The sequence below is a fragment of the Neophocaena asiaeorientalis genome, unplaced genomic scaffold (assembly GCF_003031525.2).
Source record: "Neophocaena asiaeorientalis asiaeorientalis breed wild unplaced genomic scaffold, Neophocaena_asiaeorientalis_V1.1 scaffold589, whole genome shotgun sequence".
NCBI lineage: Eukaryota > Metazoa > Chordata > Mammalia > Artiodactyla > Phocoenidae > Neophocaena > Neophocaena asiaeorientalis.
Window position 1 is genome coordinate 1 of NW_020172683.1, and position 25,846 is coordinate 25,846.

The 25,846-nt window shown below is 37.4% G+C and overlaps 1 protein-coding gene and 1 non-coding gene across 3 annotated transcripts in view; one reads left to right on the forward strand and one right to left on the reverse strand.

The window, feature by feature from the left end:
- The first annotated feature begins 8,386 nt into the window (after positions 1 to 8,386).
- On the forward strand, positions 8,387 to 8,491 carry LOC112396215 (U6 spliceosomal RNA). The gene has a single exon (XR_003002526.1). It is a non-coding gene; the product is annotated as a U6 spliceosomal RNA (small nuclear RNA).
- Positions 8,492 to 9,898: 1,407 nt separating this feature from the next.
- The window catches only part of SUCO (SUN domain containing ossification factor), a 77,077-nt gene continuing 61,129 nt past the window's right edge, over positions 9,899 to 25,846 (reverse strand). For both annotated transcript variants that reach the window (XM_024739825.1, XM_024739826.1), the window contains 5 exons: positions 24,753 to 24,857; positions 23,032 to 23,186; positions 22,347 to 22,438; positions 13,018 to 13,073; positions 9,899 to 11,916 (listed from right to left, as the gene is read on the reverse strand). In XM_024739825.1, the coding sequence (XP_024595593.1) occupies positions 11,473 to 11,916; positions 13,018 to 13,073; positions 22,347 to 22,438; positions 23,032 to 23,186; positions 24,753 to 24,857 (852 nt within the window). In that variant the 3' untranslated portion in view covers positions 9,899 to 11,472. The remainder of the gene's footprint in view (positions 11,917 to 13,017; positions 13,074 to 22,346; positions 22,439 to 23,031; positions 23,187 to 24,752; positions 24,858 to 25,846) is intronic.

Genomic DNA, 25,846 nt, shown 5'->3' on the forward strand with positions numbered 1-25,846 from the left:
ATTTCTGCAGTGTCAGTTGTTACTTTTTCTTTTTCATTTCTGATTATATTGATTTGAGTCTTTTCCCTTTTGGTCTTAATGAGTCTGGCACCTGCTTTATCACTTTTGTTTATCTTCTCAAAGAACCAGCTTTTAGTTTTATTGATCTTTGCTATCGGTTCCTTCATTTCTTTTTCCGTTGTTTCTAATCTGCTTTTCATGATTTTTTTTCTTCTGCTACGTTTGGAAGTTTTTGTTCTTCTTTCTCTAATTGCTTTTGGTGCAAGGTTAGTTTGTTTATTCGAGATGTTTCCTGTTTCTTAAGGTGGGCTTGTATTGCAATGGGCTTCCCACTTATAACTGCTTTTGCTGCATCCCATAGGTTTTGGGTCGTCGTGTCTACATTGTCATTTGTTTCTACGTATTTTTTTAATTTCCTCTTTGATTTCTTCCGTGATCACTTCGTTATTAAATAGTTTATTGTTTTGCCTCCGTGTGTTTGTAGTTTTTCAGATCTTTTCCTGTAATTGGTATCTACTCTCATAGTGTTGTGGTCGTAAAAGATTCTTGATACAATTTCAATTTTTTAATTTTCCAGTGCTTGATTTGTGTCCAAGATATGATCTCTCCTGGAGAATGTTCCGTGAGCCCTTGAGCAAAATGTGTATTCTGTTCTTTTTGTATGGAATATCCTATAAATATCAACTAAGTCCATCTTGTTTAATGTATCATTTAAAGCTTGTGTTTCCTTACTTATTTTCATTTTGGATGATCTGTCCATTGGTGAAAGTGGGGTGTTAAAGTTCCCTATTATGAATTTTTTATTGTCGATTTCCCTTTTTATGGCTGTTAGTACTTACCTTATGTATTGAGGTGCTCCTATGTTGGGTGCATAAATATTTACAATTGTTATATCTTCTTTTTGGATTCATCCCTTGATCATTATGTAGTGTCTTTCTTTATCTCTTGTAATAGTCTTTATTTTCACATCTATTTTGTCTGGTATGAGAATTGCTACTCCAGCTTTCTTTTGCTTTCCATTTGCATGGAATATCATTTTCCATTCCCTTAATTTCAGTCTGTATGTGTCTCTAGGTCTGAAGTGGGTCAAGCGCACCAGGAAACAAATAGGGAAGGAAAAGTTTCTTGCCTCTTCGGTAGGTCCAGACTTTTCCCCGGACTCCCTCCCAGCTAGCCGTGGCGCACTAACCCCCTGTTGTCTGTGTTCACGCCGCCAACCCCAGTCCTCTCCCAGCACTCCGACCGAAGCCCGAGCCTCAGCTCCCAGCCCCGCCCACCCCTGCGGGTGAGCAGACAAGCCTCTCGAGCTGGTGAGTGCCGGTCGGCACCGATCCTCTGTGTTGGAATCTCTCTGCTTCGCCCTCCGCCCTCTTTTTTTGTGGTATATTTGTTTTGTTTTGATATCAGCGTATTGGTGGCCTCATAGAATGGGAGTGTTCCTTCCTGTGCGATTTTTTGGAGGAGTTCCAAATGGATGGGTGTTAACTCTTCTCTAAATGTTTGATAGAATTTGCCTGTGAAGCCATCTGGTCCTGGACTTGGGTTTGTTGGAAGTTTTTTAATCACAGTTTTAATTTCAGTGTTTGTGATTGGTCTGTTCATGTTTTCTATTTCTTCCTGGTTCAGTCTTGGAAAGGTGTACCTTTCTAAGAATTTGTCCATTTCTTCTATGTTGTCCATTTTATTGGCATATAGTTGCTTATAAAAGTCTCTTATGATCCTTTGTATTTCTGTGGTGTAAGTTGTAACTTCTCCTTTTTCATTTCTAATTTTATTGATTTGAGCTCTCTCCCGTTTTTTCTTGATGAGTCTGGCTAAAGGTTTATCAATTTTGTTTATCTTTTCAAAGAAGCAGCTTTTAGTTTCATTGATCTTTGCTATGTCTCTATTTCATTTATTTCCGCTCTGGTCTTTATGATTTCTTTCCTTAACTAACTTTGGGTTTTGTTTGTTCTTATTTCTCTAGTTGGTTTAGGTGTAAGTTTAGGTTGTTTATTTGAAATTTTTCTTGTTTCCTGAGGTAAGATTGTACTACTATAAACTTTCCTCTTAGAACTGCTTTTGCTGCATCCCATGATTAGGTTTTGGTTTGTTGTGTTTTCACTGCCATTTGTCTCTAGGTATTTTGTGATTTCCTCTTTGATTTCTTCAGTGACCCATTGTTTGTTTAGTAACATATTCTTTAGCCTCCATGTGTCTGTGGTTTTTATATTTTTCTTCCTTCTGATTGATTTCTAATCTCAGTGTTGTTGTCGGAAAAGATAGTTGATATGGTTTCAATTTTCTTACATTTACTGAGGCTTGACTTGTAGCGCAGATGTGACCTATTCTGGAGAATGTTCCATGTGCACTTGAGACGAATGTATATTCTGCTGCTTTCAGATGGAATGTTCTATAAATATCAGTTAAGCCCATCTGCTCTTATGTGTCATTTAAGGCCTGTGTTTCCTTGATTTTTCTGCCTGGATGACCTGTCTGTTGATGAAAGTTGGGTGTTAAATCCCCCACTAATATTGTGTTACTATCGATTTTCTCCTTTTATGGCTGTTAGCATTTGCCTTATGTTGAAGGGCTCCTATGTTGGGTGCATATATATTTACATTTGTTATATCTTCTTCTTGGATTGATCCCTTAATCATTATTCTTTCTCTCTTGTAAGTCTTTATTTTAAAAAATATTGTTTACTTTATGAGTAAACATGTGAGTATTGTTACTCCAACTTTGTTTTGATTTCCATTTGCATGGAACACATTTTTTCCATCCCCTTACTTTCAGTCCGTATGTGTCCCTAAGATCTGAAGTGGGTCTCTTGTAGACAGTAAATATACGGGTCTTGTTTTTGTATCCATTCAGCCATTCTATATGTCTTGGTTGGAGCACTTAATCCATTTACATTTAAGGTAATTATCGATACGTATGTTCTTATTGCCATTTTGTTAATTGTTTTGGATGTGCTTTTGTAGGTCTTTTCTCTTCCCTTCCTCTCTTGATTTGATGACTATCTCTAGTGTTGTGTTTGGATGGGTTTTTCTTTTTTGTGTGTCTATCTATTGTAGATTTTTGGTTTGCAGTTCCCATGAAGTTTTGATATAGCAGTCTATATAGATACAAGATAGTTTTAAGTTGCTTATCTCTTAATTTCAAATGTATTTCCAATATTCTGCATTTGTACTCTCCTCTTCTCATGATCGCTGGTTTTGATATCATATTTGTGTGCAGATGATTTCATACCTTTACTTTGTTTGCCTTTACTGGTAAGCTTTTTCATTTGTAATTTTCTTGTTTTTAGTTGTAGCCTTTTCTTTTCCTCCTAGAGAAATTCCTTTAGCATTCGTTGTAAAGCTGGTTTGGTGGTGCTGAATTCTCTTAGCTTTTACTTTTCTGTAAAGCTTTTGATTTCTCCGTCAAATCTGAATGAGAGCCTTGCTGGGTAGAGTATTCTTGGTTTTAGGTTTTTCCTTTTCATCACTTTAAATATATTGTGCCACTCCCTTCTGGCCTGCAGGGTTTCTGCTGAAAATTCAGCTGATATCCTTATGGAGATTCCCTTGTAATTTGTTGCTTTTCCCTTGTTGCTCTCAATATTTTTTTGTCTTTAATTTTTGTTAGTTTGCTTAATACGTGTCTTGACGTGTTCCTCCTTGGGTTTATCTCCTTCCTAGACTTGAGTGTTTCCTTTCTCATGTTAGGTAAGTTTCTGGTTATAATCTCTTCAAATATTCTCGGGCCCTTTCTCTCTCTCTCTTCCTTCTGGGCCCCCTATAATGTGAATGTTTGTGTGTTTAATGTTGTCCCAGTGGTCTCTAAGACTGTCCTTATTTCTTTTCATTCTATTTTCTTTTTTCTGTTCTGCAGCGGTGGTTTCCACCACTATGTTTTTCAGCTCACTTATTCCTTCTTCTGCCTCATTTATTCTGGTATCGGTTCCTTCCAGTGTGTTTTTCATTTCAATTATTGTATTATTCATCTGTTTGTTTATTGTTTAAACCTTCTAGATCTTTGTTATACATTTCTTGCATCTTCTCAGTCTGTGCCTCCATTCTTTTTCTGAGATATTGGATCATCTTTACTATCATTACTCTGAATTCTTTTTCGGGTAGATTGCCTATCTCCACTTCACTTAGTTGTTCTTCTGGGGTTTTATCTTGTTTCTTTGTCTGGAACATATTTCTCTGCCATCTCACTTTGTCTAATTTTCTGTGTTTGTGGTCTCCTTTCTGCAGGCTGCAGGATTGTATTTCCTCTTGCTTCTGGTGTCTGTCCCCTGGTGGGTGAGGTTGGTCCAGAGGCTTGTGCAGGGTTTCTGGTGGGAAGGACTGGTGCCTGCCCACTGGTGGGTGGTGCTGGGTTTTGTCCCTCTGGTGGGCAGGGCCATGTCAAGGGGTGTATTTAGAGGTGGCTGTGAGCTCAGTACAACTTTAGGTGCCTGTCAGTGGATGGGTGGGGCTGTGTTCCCCCCTGCTGTTTGTTTGGCCTGTAGTCATCCCAGCACTTAAGCCTGCAGGCTGTTGGGTGGGGTTGGGGTCTCAGTGCCAAAATGGAGATCTCCAGGAAATCTCATGCCGATTAATGTTCCTTGGGACTTCCGCCACCAGTGTCCTTGCCCTCAGTGAGCCACAGCTGACCCACGCCTCACCAGGAGACCCTCCAAGACCCGCAGGTAGGTCTAGCCCAAGCTCCTATGGAGTCACTGCTTTGTGCTGGGTCCCAGTGCACGTAAAATCTTGTGTGCACCCTCCAAAAGTGGAACCTCCGTTTCCCCCAGTCTTCTGGAGCTCCTGCACTCAAGCCCTACTGGCCTTCAAAGACAAGTGCTCTGGGGGCTCCTCCTACTGTGGCCAGACCCTCAGGCTGGGGAGCCTGACATGAGGCTCAGAACTCACTCCTGTGGGAGAACCTCTGCAATATAATTATTGTCCAGTTTGTGGGTTGCCCAGCTGGCGGGTATGGAATCTGTCTTATATCATGGAAGTGCCCCTCCTACCGTCTTCTTGTGGCTTCTTCTTTGTCTTTGGATGTGAAGTATCTTTTCTGGTGGCTTCCAGTCTTTCTTGTCAATGGTAATTGTTAGTTGTAATTTTGGTGTTTTACTGAGAGGAGGTGAGTTCACGTCCTTCTACCCCTGCCATCTTGTCTGGAATCAAGGGGCTGCTTTTACTTTGGATGATTGTTGCCTCTTTCCACAGTGTAAGTGTTGATATGACGTGTGCAGGCATGGTGGCCTGTGCACACTTCTGCTATGGCGGGGGCATTGATCAGCACCCGCTCCCGGGTCTCCCAGTGGCAGCAGTGGCTCATGCAGTCCCAGGACAGTAGGGGCAGCAGATGGCGCCTGCTGTTGTGTCTCTTAGCGGCAGCAATAACCTACCTACTTGCAGGACAGTAGGAACAGCAGTTGGTGCCTGCTCATGGCCTGTGCGTGCTCCCCATATGGTGGTGGCAGCAATCGGCACCCACCCACGGGTCTCACAGTGGTAGTGGCGGGCTGTGCAACTCCCCCCGCCAGGACAGCAAGTGGCATCTGCTTGCCAGTCCCCTAGCTGTGGCAGTGGCCCATGTCTGTCTCTGGAGCCCAAGATGGTGGCAGCAGCTTGCACCTGCCCCCAGAACTTGTGTAAGTGGTGCCTTGTTGCCTGAGAGCCCACAGGTAGGAAAAGAAACTCCTATGGCGGTCCTGCCCATCTTCTCAAGTGCCCCCCAACAGTGGTGTTTTGCCTCTCTGGCGGGCCCAGGTCTCTTCTGAGTGCACACTCTGTTGTCACTCTCCAACCTTTTCAGGCTGTCTGCATGCAGCTAACCCTGGTCCTATCCCTGGGTCTGACATCTGAAGCTCGAGCTTCAGCACCCAGCCCCGCCTACACCAGCATACAAGCGTCCCAGGCTGGGGAGCACAGGGCAGAGGTACTAACCATCTGTGCAGGTCCTTCCACAAACTGGTTGCTGCAGTCTCCTCCGAGGCTCTATGGCTCCCCCTCCATCCAGGCTGGTCTCCCCACCATTGAGGGGATTTCCCATGGTGGGGGAACCTTTCCTCCTTCACATCTCCCTCCCTGGGGTGCAGGTCCTGTCCCAATTCTTTCTCTTTTTTTTCTTTTTTCTTTTGTCCTACCCGGTTACATGGAGGTTTTCTTGCCCTTTTGGAAGTCTGAGGTCTTCTGCCAGCATTCAGTAGTTGTTCTGTGTGAATCGTTCCACTTGTAGATGTGTTTTTGCTGTATCTGTGGGAAGAGGTAAGCTCCACATCCTACTGCCCCACCATCTTGATTCCTCTTCCATTGCTGTTGACTTTTAAGGGTGTTGAGTTGAAATGGTAAAAGGGAAGTCCATCATTCACCCATTCTTGGAAGTCAAGGACAAAGATAGGAAGCATTGCCTTTGCCCTAATGAAGAATAAGGTTCATTTGAAAATATTTTGAGAGTGTCATTTTTTTCCCTCCCCTATAGGAAAGAGAACTTTCTTTTGAGTCAAAGAAAAGTGATTTGGGAGTGGGACAAGAAAGACCAGGGTGTAAAGGGAACTTAAGAAAGCCATCATCGTTTTATTGTTTTAGGGCATGTCTCATGACTATTGCATGGTTTTGTTTTTAAGGAAGCCTGCTTGGTTTTGTGGTTAGGCAAACCTGCTTTCTTGAGTGATCATTAACTTACAGGGGTCTCCCATACATTTTTCTTATGTTCCCTTAGTGGGATTATCTATTTAATCACCTACTTTGTCCCTTTACTCTGTTATCAGTATGACCAATGGACTGTAGGATTCGGTGAAATCGAAGAATTGTTAGAGTTAGGGTGTGAGGAGACATGAGCTAGAAAAATAGGAGGTGGTGTTCAGAGTTGGGTGCTTGAAATTGGTATTAAGGATTATGGATATTGACAGTGATAAACGCTAGGATTTAATCATGGGAGTAAGTGGCTGATACAGGCTGGAGAACAAGATCTTAGGGGAAAGAAGGCAAAGAAGTGAGAAACTAGAAAAAATAATGTGTAGACATTGAAATCAAGGATTATGACAGAAACAGTATTAGAATGACAGTGACCCCATGAATGAAGATGAGAGAGGGTGAGAGAAAACAGGGGTTCACTTGCAACAAGGAGAAAGAGTAGATGCTAGAGTTTGTCAATATAAGATACAAAGTGAGGCGTTTTAGGCACTGAAGATTAAGGAGACCATCTATTCTACCTCTAGGTCGAGTGGTATGAGGCAGTCAGGAAGAAAAAAAAGTGACCTCCTGGAAAGGATTCAAGGAAAGTAGTTTCAATTAGAATAAGGAGGTGAAGAGAAGGTTGAAAGAAGTTAAAGATTTAGGAAATTTTACTGATGACTGGCTTTTGAGTTCCAGAGGGCACAGGGGAAGTGTTTTTAGGCGTTGGTGAAGGAACATGGGTCCAGAAAGAAGGATGTGAAGAGCCATATGGGGTTTCTTGTGGTGATAAAATTAATAGGAATCAAAGGCATATGAAATTTGCCTTAATGGTTTTGAGGCATAAAAATTGTGGCAAGGCCTTATAACAAGGGGTAGCAAGGTCTTTCCAGGGGCCCTGCAGAGCTCTGGAGTGACTTATTGATGCCTGCGATGGAAGCACTGAGGGTGGAATCTTAGAGCACATCCAGCTCAAAGCTCCCTGCTGACCCTGCTAATGGATGGTGGTTGTAGACTGAGGCTGGAGAGGACAGTCTTACACCTGCTGGTTGATGCTCTGAGACAAAGGGATGAGATCTCACTCTGAGCATCAAAACATTAATAGCTAACATTGTGTGTACTACATGCTAGGCACATGATAGTTTTACATGTATAAGCATGACTGATCTTCAGAACAATTATCTGAAATAGGTGCTGTTACACATATTTACAGGTGAGAAATCTGATGCTTAATGAGATTATGACTGATTGTGATTTTGTCTAAAGCCAAACTCAAGAGACAGAGAACAAATATGAAACTAGGCAGTCTGATTTAAACACCTGCTCTTAAGTGGGATAGTACACCACCTACATGGGGAACTATTCTGGGTGTAAAACTTGGTTTTTATCCCTTATAAACTTAAAAATCACAAATGCTTCTGTTTGCTCAAAAAGACTTATTTTACAAGTTTTATAACAGAAGGTATTTGTTTGGGTTTTCAGTATCTGATTTGTCAAAAAAATGGAATGCAAAGTTGGTAGTCTAGGGTGTATGACCTTACAAATGCAAGTGATGAACTCTGCTGTAAACAAATATTCTAAAGATTAATTTTGAAAGTAATAGACTAAGTGGAGTATAGTGCAGTGGAGTATAATACATGTTCCAATAGGATTTTTTTTAATGTCTTAATGTCGTATAAATGAATACTTGTGGGTTGGGATAAAATTTATAGTGACAGCGTTGATACATCACTAGAGAAGCTCTTAATAGCCACTTTGGTAGCTCAGACACTAAAACTGGAATGATTCAGAGAAAATAAGTATGGCCCTTACACAAGGAAGACATGCAAAGTCATAAAGCAATCTGTACATTTTAAAAGAAACTAGACAATGAAACCAAGTGAAACTTGACTGGCCCTTGGTAAAGAAAGAAGGAAAGGAAAAGGAAGGAAAGAGTATGCATGTGGACCTGTGGAGAAATCTGATCATGGAGTGTGTATTAGATATTAGGGAATTACTGACTCTCAGGTGTGATACTAGTATTATGATCATGTAGGTGAATGTTCTTATTCTTAGAAAATACATGCGTAAGTATTTAGGGGTTAAGAGCATGATATCTTTTAACTTTCAAAGGGCTCACCCAAAAAATGTGTTTAATACATGTGTATGTATGTATAAAAAGAAAACTACAAATGCTAATTGTTGAACCTGGGTAACGGTGCATGGGAATTCACGTTTTCTATGGATTTGAAATTTCTCAAGTTAAAAAGTTGGGGGAAAAGCATGAGGTTTTTAAGTAACTTTGTTCTATGAAATAGAGTTAAAACGTATTTCTAAATAGACATGTTGCTTATTATACTGTGATCTTAAATTTGTTCAACCAGGTTAACAAATATAAGTTTATATCTACTTCATATTCATGCCGACAAGTTTATATATTCACACTGGGGACACATCAAAAACTGGCAAATCAGTAAGTGGCAAAATAAGCACAGTAACTGGAGACACAGAGTTGAAAATGGTTGCTGCTGGGGAGCAAGGAACGCTTGATGGGGGAAAGGCTGGGGTGTGGGGGACGTGTAGTGGCAGAGAATAGAGAACAGCTGTCTTTCTGTGCAAACCTTACCTTATAAAACAATTTCATTCCTCAAATTATATAACTATTTTTAAAAATCCAATTAAAAGAACTTTACTTTGTGTTCTTGCTCTTACAGATCCCTTCGTTTCTTCTTATTTCTTACTGTTTTAATGCTTTACTTAATATTAGAAGAAATAAAATAAAGTTGACTACCAAGGAACATTGAAAGCCTATTACATATATATATATATACACACACACACACATACACACACACACGTATAGCTTTGCTTCTCGCCAGTCACAAATCTATTATTGGCAAGAATTTTCATGTTTTCCCCTCATGTAAGTATAATCTCAGAGAGGAAAAATAAACCCCAAATTGTAAAATGTTATGCTATGTTTATATATGGAAAAAATTAACAATTAGTAGTCTTAAAGATGGCACCTAATAAGAGAAAAGCACATAAACGTAGTCTACTAAATATTCAAAACTCTCATTTCAGTGTTTGAAATAGTGAAATTCTGACTGTATAGGGAACAAAATGTTTCTGTCAAAGTTCAATCAGTTTGTAGTTGGCTGAAATGTGATTAATTATTTAACAGGATGCTGCTGTATTTAACTTTAAAAGTGGCAAAAACAAATCTGTTCAGAGTAACAAGTTTGTAAAAGTTCTCCTTCAAAGAACAGAAGAGCCAGTAATTAATAAAGACAAGTGTTCAGATTTATTTGGAAATTCACAGTTTCTAATGGCACTACAGCTCCGTAGTTACATATTGAAAGTCTTCTTTCCACAACCCTGGATGCTGCACACAGATGGTGTAACTTCCTGCTCTACCTCTGCTCTCATCTGGACCTCTTTTCAATGGGTTTCTATACAATCAGGCCCTCTTGCTCTGAATGGCTAATTGTACAGATTGGAAAAAAATTTAAATCATCTAAAACATACTGTTAACCTAAAGCAGCAACTTAAACAAAAGAGGCTTTAAATAAGTCACATTACAACCAATACCCCCAGAAAGGTATTAGACAAGTTTAAAAACAGTTATTACTAAAAGTGCTCAATAACTTAAATCTTGCAACACAAAACAGTCAATTCTCTCCCTTTCAAAAAGAAACTTTCCACTTTCACACATTACTGTACAAACACATACTTAAGAAATCATTTGATTCAAATACAGTCACTGCCAATTATTTTTAAAGAAAAAAGACGAAGACAAACCCATTGACATCACACATGTATATCTCTGCACATTTGTAGCCAGTACAAAGCAAACATCAAGGAATTAATCCCTTTAGACTTGACCAATTAGACAAGGCTTGACAACTCACTAGCTGGTTCTGTGCATACATACATAGGCAGTGATTATGAGACCTGGACTCATTTGACAAACCTTTGAATTTTCCATTTGTAAGAGAAAACAGTGATCTGAAAGTTGGGAGGATTAGTGCTTATTGTGAAGGTTGAAAATGTAATGTAGCTAAAGAAAACCCTTAAAAGTGGCTAAATGTGTTTAAAAGGTAAGTTTATAAAACAATTATTTGCAAGTACTAGTTATTTTCAAGAAAAGATCCTGTCGTTTTTTTCTTCCCCTTCTCATTGTATTAGTAACCAAAGAAAACTAGTGTGAATAAGTTAAATGAAAATAACATCAAAAGCATCACCACTTAAAATAACAGATGTAAAAATTCCATCAAGTGTCTGTTTCAAGTGAGTTTGCTAAACAGAGGTCTAGTTGGCCAAGTCTTTAGGATCTTTACACTGTCTTTACTGATCTTTACTGAACTCCAGGCGCAGATCACATTAAAGCCTTGTAGTGTTTGCAGCTTCAAAAAAACTAACAAAGTTATAAAAGAAATCAAATGACAGGAAAAGTTCTCCCTCCTCTTCCAGTGGCATTATAAATAGACAAAAGGCACATAAATATGGGAAGGTGCAAGAAGTAGGAACAAAGCTAAAGGAAGAGGTTTAGGCTTTCATTCCTATCCCACCCAAGGAACTGGGCTTCCAAATTACTTTTGTCCCAGTAATTAATCTGTGAAAAAAATCTTTATAAAATGTCTACCATTGTCCTTGTAGGAAGTGATCAGCCTTGTAAAACTGCAGCTCACTAACCAAGATTGACACAATCCCACCTACTTTTTAAAAAGGCAGGAATCATAATTTCTGAATACTTTTCCCAGTAATATTTTCTCCCTCCCCCAAACCCTTCAAATACCACAGACTGTTCTTCAAAGAACAACAAAAGTCTCCAGTATGAAAAGTTCGATTAATTTTAAATATGTCCCGAGACTGCTGTAACACCAAGTGTTCCCACGGTGATCTCTTTGTTTCCTTTGATTATGTCATGCAGGCTTGGCAATGATCCTGACTTAGTCTGTATGAGAGTTTTTATCAATTTTCCTTGGTCTTGGACTTTAGACCGCCTTCGTTTCAAAGCCCTCTTCTCAGTTTTTGTCTTTTGGGACTGTCCATTGCACAGACTTGTGCAAGCTGAAATGCCACAAAAATAAGACTCTTCTGACTGTGATGAAGTTTCTGAGCTTCCTTCAGACGGAGGACCCTTATAAGAAGAGTGATAAACTTCTCCCATATTAGAAAAATCTCTCTGGTTCGTAAAAGGCTTTCTTCCTTTTATGTCGCCATTGGCTATAGGGTGCAATGGATGTGCTGGCTTTATGGTCTCAATTTTTTCAGTTTTGTACTTGCAGCGTTTCTTCTATAACACAAGGAAAAGAAAGGGTAGGAATTAGACCTCCAATAGTTACCTAACCAAATTCAGAGAGCTGAGCTACTGGAGTAAAGTGCCATCTCCTGGTGGAAAGTAAAAGGGTATTATAAACAGCAAAACATACTGTTATGTTCTTTACAGATACTATAATTACCTTTTCATTTTGTAAACACTACTCAAACTCTTCTCTGCCACCTCTGAATATAGATTAGGGGGCGATAACTAAAATCTGAATGCCTATTATGTGCCAGACATCATTCTAGTTGCTTTCATGTGTATCTTACTTGCTAACTCTGAAAGGTGAGTATCAATATTTTGTCCCTGGTTACCAAATGAAAAAACCAAGGTTCACAGGTTTGATTCCCTCCCCAAGTTACAAGGCAGTATGTGGTGAAGTTAGGATTGAATCCTAGGCTATTTCAATCCTAACTTCGCCACATACTACCTTGTAACTTGGGCCAAGTTACAAGATAGTTAAGTTCTAATGGCCAAGTTCTTTCACCTGGAGACAATTACCTCTAATCAAAATGAGTACAACTTACTTTAAGAGGCAAAATGGAAAAAGCACACTTTGTAACCAAAAAAGCCTAAGTACAGTCTGATTTTTGCCACCTATTTAATGAGTCATTTAAAGAAGATACAAACTCTGAGTTTCAGTATTCTCACTTAAAAAATGGGAGAGTATCGTCTTCAGGTTGATGTGAGGATTACAGGACTAGCACACACACTGAGTCATTCTTTATTATCAGTGCATGTCAGACAATCAGCCAGGGGTCAGCAAGTCTTTTCTGTGAAAGCCAGATGATAGTAAATATTTTAGGCTTTTCAGGTCACATACTCTCTCTGCATATTCTTTTTTATTTTACAACTCTTTAAAAATGGCTTCAGGTCCTGTAAAACAGGCCACAGGCCATATATAGCCTAGGGGTCATAGTTTGCTGACCCCTGTAAACATTTACATCATTATCATGATTGAAAATAAACAGTAAGTTTAAGGACCACTTAAAGGTTATATTAAAACTTTCAACCTATTTCTTCATCTACACCCACATAACACACCAATATACTTAAAAGGAAACAAAACGTTACCTTTTTTTCTGGAGAGAACTTGAGGGGTTCTACAATGTACAGATCATCTGGGTCTACTATAAGTAAGAAAAAAAGCAGACATAAAATGTAGATTATACTATGATTAAATACTATAAATATTATATTATCCCTTTATGATTATTTTCTTAACAGAACCAATGAATTTATATATATATATATCATATATTTATGTACTTGAAATTAGTAAGCCAAAAGCAATAAGTTAGGAGAGGGCACCATTCTTATTTTGGGCTTCACTGATCATCATCAAATAACTTAAGTTTTTAACTTACTGTGTTGGCTATCAGCTATCAGCCAACACAGCAAGGATCCTTGTTTGGGCCAGCTCTACCCTCTTATATGTAATGAGAAAAATCACATTCCAGGTAAGCTAATACCAAACCTATAGATCATCTGAATATTTTTCCAGAAGACTATACTGTGTTGCAAATATGGGTTAACTGTGCAACAAGCAGTTGTGACTGTATGAAAGCCAGTTAAAGGAACATACAAAAAGAGGTCTAAGAAGTTTTTTCTAATTGTTTATTACTATGATTTACTGCGATCAAAACTATGATTTATTGTGATCAAAACTATGAACTCCAAAATCTTAAAATAGCTTGAATATGCAGTATCAGCGATCAAGCAATAATGAATGAACACTCTGGCATGGTGAGTAAATTAGAAATACTGGCCTTAGGTTGCCCAAATTTCATTACTTTAAGCACATTCACGGCAGCTCTATGCCACCCCTACCCTGACAAGATAAATATGCATATAAAAGAGGCGCTCTGAGACTTCAGTCCTATTCAACCCACTAAAAGTAAATGATTTATAGTCTGATGTAGGCAGAAGTTTATAAGTAGCAAACTCATTATAAAAGTTCATGAACCAGAAATCTACTAATAACATGATTCAACGAATTATAATTTTTTACATTGTCTTAGAAATTTGTTGAGAAAGTCATCAAATATATAAAAGTATCCAAAGATTCCTTTAAATAGTCATTTCTATCAGATTACTAATCTCATTCAAATTGCTTCTTTAAAAAACATGACGTGTACTTCTAGGAATGGTTGTTAATGGTTTTCAGATCAACCTCAAGCAATTAAATGAATTAAAAAAAAATCACTAACAGCACTGAAGGGCTGTCAAGACTAAGTAAGTAATTCCAGGCCACAATTGAAGGAAAAGTAGGAACCCAGACAGTCAAGTGGAACACAAAAGTCATTTCTGTCCTGAGAGCTTGCTGCCACTGCCCAGCATCACGAGAGAATCATACTACATATTACTAGCCTGGGAAAGGTCAAAATTCAAAGCACTATTTTAACTGAATGCATATTGCTTTCACACGTCGTGAAGTTGAAAAATTAAGTCAAACCATCATAAGTTGGGGACCACCTGTACATTATACTCCCCTTTCAACAAAAAATTATAAGGCATTTAAAACGGGGCAAACACAGTTTGAAAAGACTAAACGTGCATTAGAACCAGAGTTAGATATGGAAGGAATGCTTAAATTATTAGACCAGGAATTTTTAAAAACCATGATTAATACTAAGGACTTAAGTGGAAAAAAGTAGACAACATCCAAGAACAGATAGATAATGTAAGCAGAAAAATTCTAAAAAGGAATTAAAAAGAAATGCTAGAGATCAAACACAGTAACAAATGAAGAATGCCTCTGATGGGTTCATTAGTAGACTGAACACAGCTGAGCAAAGAATAACTGAGGCTGAGGATATGACAATAGAAATTTCCAAAACTAAAAAGTAAAGAGAAAAACGCATTTTAAAAAAATGAAAAGAATACCCAAAAACCGCAGGACAACTACAAAAGGTGTAACATATGAGTAATGAGAATACAGAAAGACAAGAGTAGGAGAATGGAACAGAAGGAATATTGTAAGTAATAATGACAGAATTTCCCCAAATTAATGTCTGACAGTAACCACAGATCCAGGAAACTCAGAATACCAAGAAAGACAAATGCCAAAATTACTACACCCAGGCATTTCATATACAAACTTCAAAAAATCAAAGATGCAAGCTAAAATTGACGAATTGTTGCCAATAGACCTGCTTTTGCAAGAAATGTTAAAAGTAGTTCTTCAGAAAGGAAAATAATACAGGTCAGAAACTCCGATCAGCATAAAAAAAGGAAGAGTATCAGAGAACGAGTAAGTGAAAGTAAGATAAAAACTTCTTAATCCATAACATAACAACTTGTTCAAAACAATAATAGCAACAATGTATTTGGGTATGCTTATGTAACTATACATGCTTATATAGAAGTAAAAAGAATGACAAATTATATAAGGGATTGAAGGGAGGAATTAGGAATATTTTGTTATTATAAAATATTCATACTACCTGCAAAGTAGTATAATGTGATTTGAAAGGGGACTTGTGGGACTTCCCTGGTGGCACAGTGGTTAAGAATCCACCTGCCAATGCAGGGGACATGGGTTCAAACCCTGGTCTGGGAAGATCCCACCTGCCATGGAGCAACTGAGCCCATGCGCCACAACTACTGAGCCCGCGTGCTGCAACTACTGAAGCCCGCATGCCTAGAGCCGGTGCTCTGCAACAAGAGAAGCCACCGCAATGAGAAGCCCGCACACTGCAATGAAGAGCAGCCCCCGCTTGCTGCAACTAGACAAAGCCTGTGCACAGCCACAAAAGATCCCACGTGCCACAACTAAGACCCAATGCAGCCATAAATAAATACTTTTTTAAAAAAGACTCCATGTAAAATAGGTTGTCTCAAGAGTGAAATAGATATCTACATGAAATAAGATATCTGCAACATTTAACCAACTAACAATTAGAATCCAAATTTTAAAAATAACTATAAACCAGTATGAAAGAGAGAAACAACCCAGTAAAAGAACAGGCAAAAACCTTTAATGCCCAGGAAAGTCAAATGAATAAACAGCATAAGTAAAAGTGCTCAGCCCCACTAGTAATCAGGTAGTGCAAATTACAATTGCAATGAGGTTAAACACTTTACAGTTTGACAATTCTAAGTGCGTGCTGGTAAAAACATAGAATAATGGGAATTCTCATGGTACTGGTGGAAGGATAAACTGATATGACCACTTTGGAAAAGTTTGCCATTATCTTATAACTCGTAGATAAGCATACCCTACAATCCAGCAATTTTACATCTAGGTAATATTCTTAGAGAAACTCATGCAACTATGTGCCGGTATACAAACAAAGGCAACGTTTACAGCAGCATTATCTGTAATAGCCCCAAACTGTAAGCAACACAGTACAATGGATAACTACATTGTGATTTAGTCAGTTACTGAAATACTATACAATATTGAAAATGAAGTATAATCATGTATATGAACCTCACAAATAGAATGCTGAAAGAAAGACAAAAAAGTATATATGGTATGATTCCATTTATCAAAAGCTCAAAACCAGGTAAAAATCAAATTATATTGTTGAGGAATCCAAACATTGATGGTAAAACTATTAAGAAAATGACGAATATGACTATTTCAAAAGTCAAGGTAGTTATCTCTACAGGAGCAATACCAAAAGTGCTGGCCTTGTTCTATTTCTTGATCTGGGTGTTAGTTACACAGGTGTTCACTTTATAATTACTTTGCATGTTGTACATTTCAGTTTTGTGCACTTTTTTGTATTTCACTTATTTTATAATAAAAATGTCTTACAAAAATCGAAACAATTTTGGTCCACCTGGCTGGTCAACAAAAGTGAGAGACGTAAATCAAAGTATAAACTACAAAACACTGATGAAAGAAATTAAAGAAGGTACAAAAAAATGGAAAGACATCTCACATTCATGACTGGAGAACAAACTTCAAAAAATCAAAGATGCAAGCTAAAATTGACGAATTGTTGCCAATAGACCTGCTTTTGCAAGAAATGTTAAAAGTAGTTCTTCAGAAAGGAAAATAATACAGGTCAGAAACTCCGATCAGCATAAAAAAAGGAAGAGTATCAGAGAACGAGTAAGTGAAAGTAAGATAAAAACTTCTTAATCCATAACATAACAACTTGTTCAAAACAATAATAGCAACAATGTATTTGGGTATGCTTATGTAACTATACATGCTTATATAGAAGTAAAAAGAATGACAAATTATATAAGGGATTGAAGGGAGGAATTAGGAATATTTTGTTATTATAAAATATTCATACTACCTGCAAAGTAGTATAATGTGATTTGAAAGGGGACTTGTGGGACTTCCCTGGTGGCACAGTGGTTAAGAATCCACCTGCCAATGCAGGGGACATGGGTTCAAACCCTGGTCTGGGAAGATCCCACCTGCCATGGAGCAACTGAGCCCATGCGCCACAACTACTGAGCCCGCGTGCTGCAACTACTGAAGCCCGCATGCCTAGAGCCGGTGCTCTGCAACAAGAGAAGCCACCGCAATGAGAAGCCCGCACACTGCAATGAAGAGCAGCCCCCGCTTGCTGCAACTAGACAAAGCCTGTGCACAGCCACAAAAGATCCCACGTGCCACAACTAAGACCCAATGCAGCCATAAATAAATACTTTTTTAAAAAAGACTCCATGTAAAATAGGTTGTCTCAAGAGTGAAATAGATATCTACATGAAATAAGATATCTGCAACATTTAACCAACTAACAATTAGAATCCAAATTTTAAAAATAACTATAAACCAGTATGAAAGAGAGAAACAACCCAGTAAAAGAACAGGCAAAAACCTTTAATGCCCAGGAAAGTCAAATGAATAAACAGCATAAGTAAAAGTGCTCAGCCCCACTAGTAATCAGGTAGTGCAAATTACAATTGCAATGAGGTTAAACACTTTACAGTTTGACAATTCTAAGTGCGTGCTGGTAAAAACATAGAATAATGGGAATTCTCATGGTACTGGTGGAAGGATAAACTGATATGACCACTTTGGAAAAGTTTGCCATTATCTTATAACTCGTAGATAAGCATACCCTACAATCCAGCAATTTTACATCTAGGTAATATTCTTAGAGAAACTCATGCAACTATGTGCCGGTATACAAACAAAGGCAACGTTTACAGCAGCATTATCTGTAATAGCCCCAAACTGTAAGCAACACAGTACAATGGATAACTACATTGTGATTTAGTCAGTTACTGAAATACTATACAATATTGAAAATGAAGTATAATCATGTATATGAACCTCACAAATAGAATGCTGAAAGAAAGACAAAAAAGTATATATGGTATGATTCCATTTATCAAAAGCTCAAAACCAGGTAAAAATCAAATTATATTGTTGAGGAATCCAAACATTGATGGTAAAACTATTAAGAAAATGACGAATATGACTATTTCAAAAGTCAAGGTAGTTATCTCTACAGGAGCAATACCAAAAGTGCTGGCCTTGTTCTATTTCTTGATCTGGGTGTTAGTTACACAGGTGTTCACTTTATAATTACTTTGCATGTTGTACATTTCAGTTTTGTGCACTTTTTTGTATTTCACTTATTTTATAATAAAAATGTCTTACAAAAATCGAAACAATTTTGGTCCACCTGGCTGGTCAACAAAAGTGAGAGACGTAAATCAAAGTATAAACTACAAAACACTGATGAAAGAAATTAAAGAAGGTACAAAAAAATGGAAAGACATCTCACATTCATGACTGGAGGACTTCATATTGTCAAGATGTCCATACTACCAAAACGATCTATAGATTAAGCATAATCCCTATCAAAATCCTAATAGCATTCTTTTGCTGAAATGCATCCTAAAATTCATATCAAATCCCAAGTGATCTTAAATAGGCAAAACAATTTTTAAAAAATAAAAACAGAGGACTCACACTGCCTGATTTCAAAACACATCACAAAGTTATAGTAATCAAAACTGTGTGGTACTGGTATAAAGAGACATCAGACCAATGGAATAAAAGAAAAAGAGCCCAGGAATAAATCCTCTCACAAATGGTCAAATAATCTTCAACAAGGGCGGCAAGACCACTCAATGGGGAATGAACGGTCTCTTCAACAAACAGTGCTGGGAAAACTGGATATCTACATGCAAAAGAATGAAGTTGAACCCTTGTCTTACATCATATACAAAAATTAACTGAAAATGGATTAAGACCTAAACATAAAACCTAAAACTATAAAATTCCTAGAAGAAAACACAGAAGGAAAACTTCATGACATTGGCCTTGGTAATGATTTCTTGGATGTGACATTTAAAGTACAAGCAACAAAAGCAAAAATAGACAAATGGGACTACATCAAACTTAAAAAAATTTTGTCCATCAAAGGACACAATCAACAGAGTGAAAACACAACCTACAAAATGGGAGACTATAGCTGCAAATCATATATCTGATAAGGGATTGATATCCAGAATATATAGAACTCTTACAATTAAACAAAAAATAACCTGATTTAAAAATGAGCAAAGGACTTGAATAGACATTTCTTCATAGATGATTTATAAATGGCCAACAAGCACATGAAAAGATGCTCAACATCACTAATCATCAGAGAAACACAAATCAAAAGCAAAATGAGATATCACCTCACATCCATTAGGATGGCTACTATCAAAATAGAAAACAAGTACTGGTGAGGATGTGGAGAAATCTGGAACCATTGTGCACTGTTGGTGGAACTGTAAAATGGTGCAACCACTATGACAAACACTGTAAAGTTTCTTCAAAAAATAGAACTACCATATGATCCAGCAATCCCATTTGAGTACATAGTTGACCCTTGAACAACATGGATTTGAACTGCATGAGTCAACTTAAACGTGGATTTTTTTTCAACAGTAAATACTACAGTACTACACAATATGTGGTTGGCTGAATCTGCGGATCCAGAACCTCAGATACGGAGGAACCATGGATATGGAGGGTGAACTATAAATTATACATGGATTTTCAACTGCACAGAGACTCAGTGCCCCTAACTCCAGCACTGTTCAAGGGTCAACTATATATCCAGAAGAACTGAAAGCAAGGTCTTAAACATTTATTTGCACACTCATGTTCACAGCAGTATTATTTCACAATAGCCAAGAGGTAGAAGCAACCCAAATGCCCATCAACAGATGAATAAACAAAACATGATTATATCTGTACAACAGAATATTATCCAGTCTTAAAAAAGAAGAAAATCCTGTCACATGCTACAACATGGATGAAACTTGAGGACACTATGCTAAATGAAATAAGCCAGTCAGAGAAAGACAACTCATATAAGAGGAATCATATTATTTATCAAAATATTCAAATTCACAGAAACAGAAAAAACAACGAAGGTTACCAGGGGCTGGGAGGAGAGGAAAAAAGGGATTGGTTTAATGGATATAGTTTCAGATTTACAAAATGGAAAAGTTCTGGAGATCTGTTTCACATCATTGTGAATATACTTAACATTACTGAACTATACACTTAAATAGTAAATTTTTAAGAGCAAATTAAATTTCAAGATGGTAAATTTTCCATGCCTTTTACTACAGTAAGAAAACAAAATAAGACATAGACCCTTCTCACCGAGCTTAGAATTAAAAATAAAGCGAGTACAGGATGGCTAAAATCAAAGTAGACTATAATAAATGCCTTAAGAAGAGATTTAATTCAAACAGGAGAAGAAATAAATGAATTAACAAACAGTGGAATCATAATTAAAGCCAGCTTCCTGCCTACTGTACTCAACTTTTTTAGCTGTAAAGATGAACCAAGATGACACAGTTGTTTAAAACAGAAGTAATTCTATGCTCAGGTACAAAAGGCTATTCTATCTGGCTTTGAAGAGTGACATAGAGAAAAGAAATAGTAAAATAGGATTTCACCTAATTTAAAATGAGACTAGAAATGCTGAGAAGGAAAAACATCTCAACATATTTCCTAATCACATGAACGCAGCTCAAATAAGTAATGCACATACACCCACCACAACGGCTAAAAGACCAACAATACTAAATGTTAATAGGGATATGGAACAAATGGAACTCTCAAAAAGAGCTGACGGGAGGGCAAATTCATACAACACTCTGCAAAACTGTGTGGCAGTATTTACTAAGGTGGCATATACACAATCTTATGATCCAGCAATCCCATTTCTAGGTATATATCCAACAGATGTGTGTTCATGTGTTCGCCAAAAGATATGTAATAGCCTCAAACTGAAATAATCCAATGTAAATGAATAATGTATGTTTGTATAATGGGATACTATACAGGAATAAGAGTAAACAAACTACAACTATACTCAATTAACATGGTGAATCTCACAATATCAAAATATGTAGTGGCTATACTGAGAGGGGATGGGTAGTGTAGGGCACAAGGAAGTTTCTGGGGTGCTAGATAATGTTCTGCTTCTTAATCGGGGTGTTGGTCACACAGGTATGTTCAGTTTGTGAAAATCCACCAAGCTTCACATACGATAAGTACACTTTCCTGTACAAGTTATACTTCATTTAAAAAACTCAGTTATAAAAAGACACATCAGCCAAAAGAAGAAAAAAAGAGAAAGAAAAAGGCAGGAACTAGAATGAAATTTACTAATCGTAAGTAAACACACATGTAATGGATTAAGTCTGTAAAGTTTTGTGATAACAGTAAACCAGAGAATCTCAGGAATGATTGCTTAAATGATTGAATCAATTGAAACATGCTGCTCAGTTACTAAATCCTAAAGAAAGAGAATCCAATGATTATTAAGAAAGCACTAGTTGAAATATATCATTAATTTGGTTATTTTAATATTGCTATGAAGATAAGTCTCTCAATAAGCACTAATTACAGTACTAATTATAAAAAGTACTAATACAGGAAAACAACCACTCAGTACACACCCATTCATTTAAATTTAAGTATTCATTAAGTGTTAGACAATGGAATACTATTATAGACCCTGGGCTATGAAAAAGAGAAAGACCTGATTTATTTTTCGGAAAGTGCCTCAAAGACCTAAACTAGAGACAAAAGGGGTCCTACCTGTACAGGAAGAGAAGGCAGATAAGCACAGGATACTATGGGAGCACATTCAGGTTTTCCATATCTGCTGAACTTTCTCAAACACCCCTTTCTAAAAAGAAATACTTCTAAACAGGAGCATGTGCAAATAAGGCTACCAATGGCTAATTTCACTAAGCCCCCCACCCCACCCTCTGGGCTTTTAGGAACAAAGATAGATTTAAAGTGTGGAAATGGTAAAGTGGCTTTGACACCGCACAAACAAAGGCTACTTATACCCACTGTTCTGTTGCAGATGGTCTCGAACACAACATTGACATTATGTTTCTGCTAGAAGGAAGCTAGATTCACATTTCTATACACATAGTACATATCCACAAAAATCTACCTTCTTTCCCAGTTAATTGTAGAGACTTGGATCTGATGAGTGGGAACGAAGTTCTCCTTTTCAAACTCATATCATCATAGGAAGAGAAACACCTAACATTAAGAAAAAACAACATTGGGTACAATGAGTAAAATACATGTAATTTACTCTGTAGTTGGGGCTAGACAGACACTAGAGAACTGTACATACCACATAGGACTAACCTCTAAAGTAACACTCCAGTTATTGATAACACATGTAAAAAAAATTTAAGGATCATTCTCTAAAAGGTGTTGTATTAGAATACCTATTCTCCTCCTCCCCCTTTAAATTACACATTGAAGCATCTTTCACAACCATTTCAAGGGTTTTTATACACTTACTATCAGTGTTTTCTCTATTAGAGTCTATAGAACCTTCCAGGCATGCATAGGACCATCTCACTAGTTCCAATGATGTTTTTAACATTTTGGTTTCAAGATAATCATACGGGGAAAGAAATTATCTCAGTATCCTTTATTTGCTCAAATTTCTCAAAGGTATAAGAGGAACTGGACTTCCCTGGCGGTCCTGTGGTTAAGACACCGTGCTTCCAATACAAGGGGCATGGGTTCGATCCCTGGTCGGGGAAGTAAGATCCCACATGCTGCACAGAGTGGCCAAAAAATAAAAATAAGAGGAAAACTGAAATATAATGCTGACTTACCTTTTAGGGCTTGGATACTGGTTACTTTTAGGAAGTTTTGAAATATAATCTCCATCAAATTGAGAAGTGTTTCGACAACGCTGCATACAAAGCATCAGTCCCAAGATAACACAGAGAACCAAAGATATGACAAGATAGCTTTGTCGATCCGAAACCTGAGATGAAAAGAGGGCTTAATAATAATAATAATTTGAAAACCATATTAGAAAAAAATACAATGGGATCTAAAGTTCAAAGGACAAATCATTTTAAACATTTTTTTTCAGAGTGCTTCAAAACTGTAAATGCAGGGCATGCTCTTTGAAAATGTACTACAAAGGCAATGTTTTACTTTTTCTTCTCCCCCCTCCATTCTTTAAAAATTTTCAAACCTATGGAAAAGTTTTAAAAATAGTATAATACAATGAATATACTATAATATGACTTTCACCAATCATTAACATGTTCTTCAATCATTAACATTTTGCCACATATGTTCCATTTTTTCATTTGTACTATCTTCTCCTTGGTAAGAAAAAAAAAAAAAAAAATCATGCTCTTACCTATCTTTCCCACCTTACAAAACTAAACCACTAATTGCCCAGTGATTTAAGCCTGGGGATCACCCTTAATTCCTCATGTCCCACATCCAATCTTTCAGCAAGGCTTGTCTTTCTACCTCTAAAATATATCCTGAATTCAGCAACTTCACAATGTTCTCCACTTCTAAAATCCTAGTCCAAGCCGACATCACCTCACCCAGGCTACTGCAATTGCCTCTTTAATTGGTTTCCTCCCCACTTCCACTCTTGCTGGTCTCTAAGAGGCAATTCTCTACAGAGCAACAAACAGGGAGTTTCTCAAAGTGTTTTCAATGAGATGATCCATGTTACTTCTTTATTGAATACTTTCAATGACTTTCAGTGATTAGAATAAAATTCAAACTCTATATTGCCTACAAAGGCCTACATGACCAGGTCTCTGCCAATTTCCTAAACTCATTTCTTACCCTTACTTCTCTCATTAACTCTGCTCCAGCCACACCAGCTTTCTTTCTGACCCCAAACACATTACACTGTTTCTAGTCACAGGCCCTTTGCCCTACTTCTGCTACTAACAAGTTTGTTCTGACCCCAGGCTCTGTGTGGATGCTAACTCCTCTTGAGCACTCAGTTCTAATGCCACCTCCTCAGGCAAGCCTTCCAACATCATCACCGTAGCTAAAGCAGCAACACTTAAAGCACCACCAGTCCACACACACAAGTTTCACTCTCTACCCCACTGTCTGTCATATATATTTACTGTATGTATTCCCTCTCTCCCCCACGTGAGAGGGCCCTGTGAGGCTAGGGACTCTTCACTGCTGTATGCCTCAACCTAGAACTGGACAGCTCATGCTTCACACACACCGGTAGCTCAATAAATACTGCTTAAATCAATGAAAACTTTGTTTCATTAAGCAATTAATAAGCCTATTTGAACTGAAAATGAAGTATATATTGCAACTACCAATGGTTTACAAAAGGCTTAACAGAATTGCTTTATAACTGTAATTTAGACCTAAATTACGAAAGCTGTGTTTTCCAAAAGATTATGATAATATATTTCCAAAACTTTAAAATGCCATATTCTGGTGTTCTGAAAAAGTTCTTTATAAATGACAATCTTCTTTGATTAAAGTTCTTAGATACGAAGCCTGCCTTTATGACACCATTTCCTACAATACCATCAATAACAATTACCTCATGTTTTAATTCTGCTACTGTTGTTGACAAATTTGAAACAAGCTGTGTCATGTTGGTCAGTTGTGCCTGTAGCAACTGGATGGCTTCAGTTTGCCGCTGATCCTGTAATAAAGGAGGAAATAAATATTATTTTCCTTTGTGTTTCATGTGTACTTTAACTGCATTATAAATTCAAGTAAAAAATCTGGAAAAACTGTTAAATTCCTCAGGGCGGGGGGGGGGACATATTAATAGGAAGCTCTTAATGAATGAATACTGTAAACTTGGACCAGAAATTTAAAAAAAAAAACATAAAACACTTCAAGAATCTAAGACTATTCAACCTTCCTCCCCTGCCCTGAGCCAAAAAAAACAAAAGCCAAAAACCAAAAACCTTTCACCATTCACTGCTACCATGTAGAATATTGTCTAACAGACGCTAATAAACTGCTTTTCAAGTTAATATGGGCTCCATATGTATAAACCAGTATATAACCAGCTATATGCAGAATAGTCACTTTGTCAAGCATGCTTTTTTTTTTTTTTAAACCAAAGCAGTCAATACAAAGACATGTTGAAAAATTTTTGAAGAATGTTTCTGGATATCAAGCAGGCTCACACCAAGAAGGTTTTAAAAGTTCTATTTCACAGCATATTAGGATGTCACATAGTCAAAAAACTACAACAGATCCTCTAGTCAACCAGTGAAAAGAAATTCATCAAAAACACCCATCTTTCCAGCTCTGAATTTTAGAAACTTTTATAATCAACAGACATGTCTTTATTTAAAATATCACTTGCATGCATATTTTAGAGACTTATGCAATATACTCACGGTCATGAACCTACGTTAGGTAGACTATACTGAAAATTTCAACTAACTAGTGAATTTAGGAAGAAGGAAAGGAGGGCAGAAAGAAGTCAAGGAAATCTAACACTCTAATTTAGGGCCCTCTATGAAATAGCTACATAACCATTTATTATTCTAAACCTAAGTTTTTCAAACTTAGATTTAAGTAATCTTTAAGTCTCCACTGTGTATGTGGGGGTGAGTAGGCGGATGTATAAAACTGTAACAAGAAGTTTCACTTACTTCCCTCACTGTGATCCAC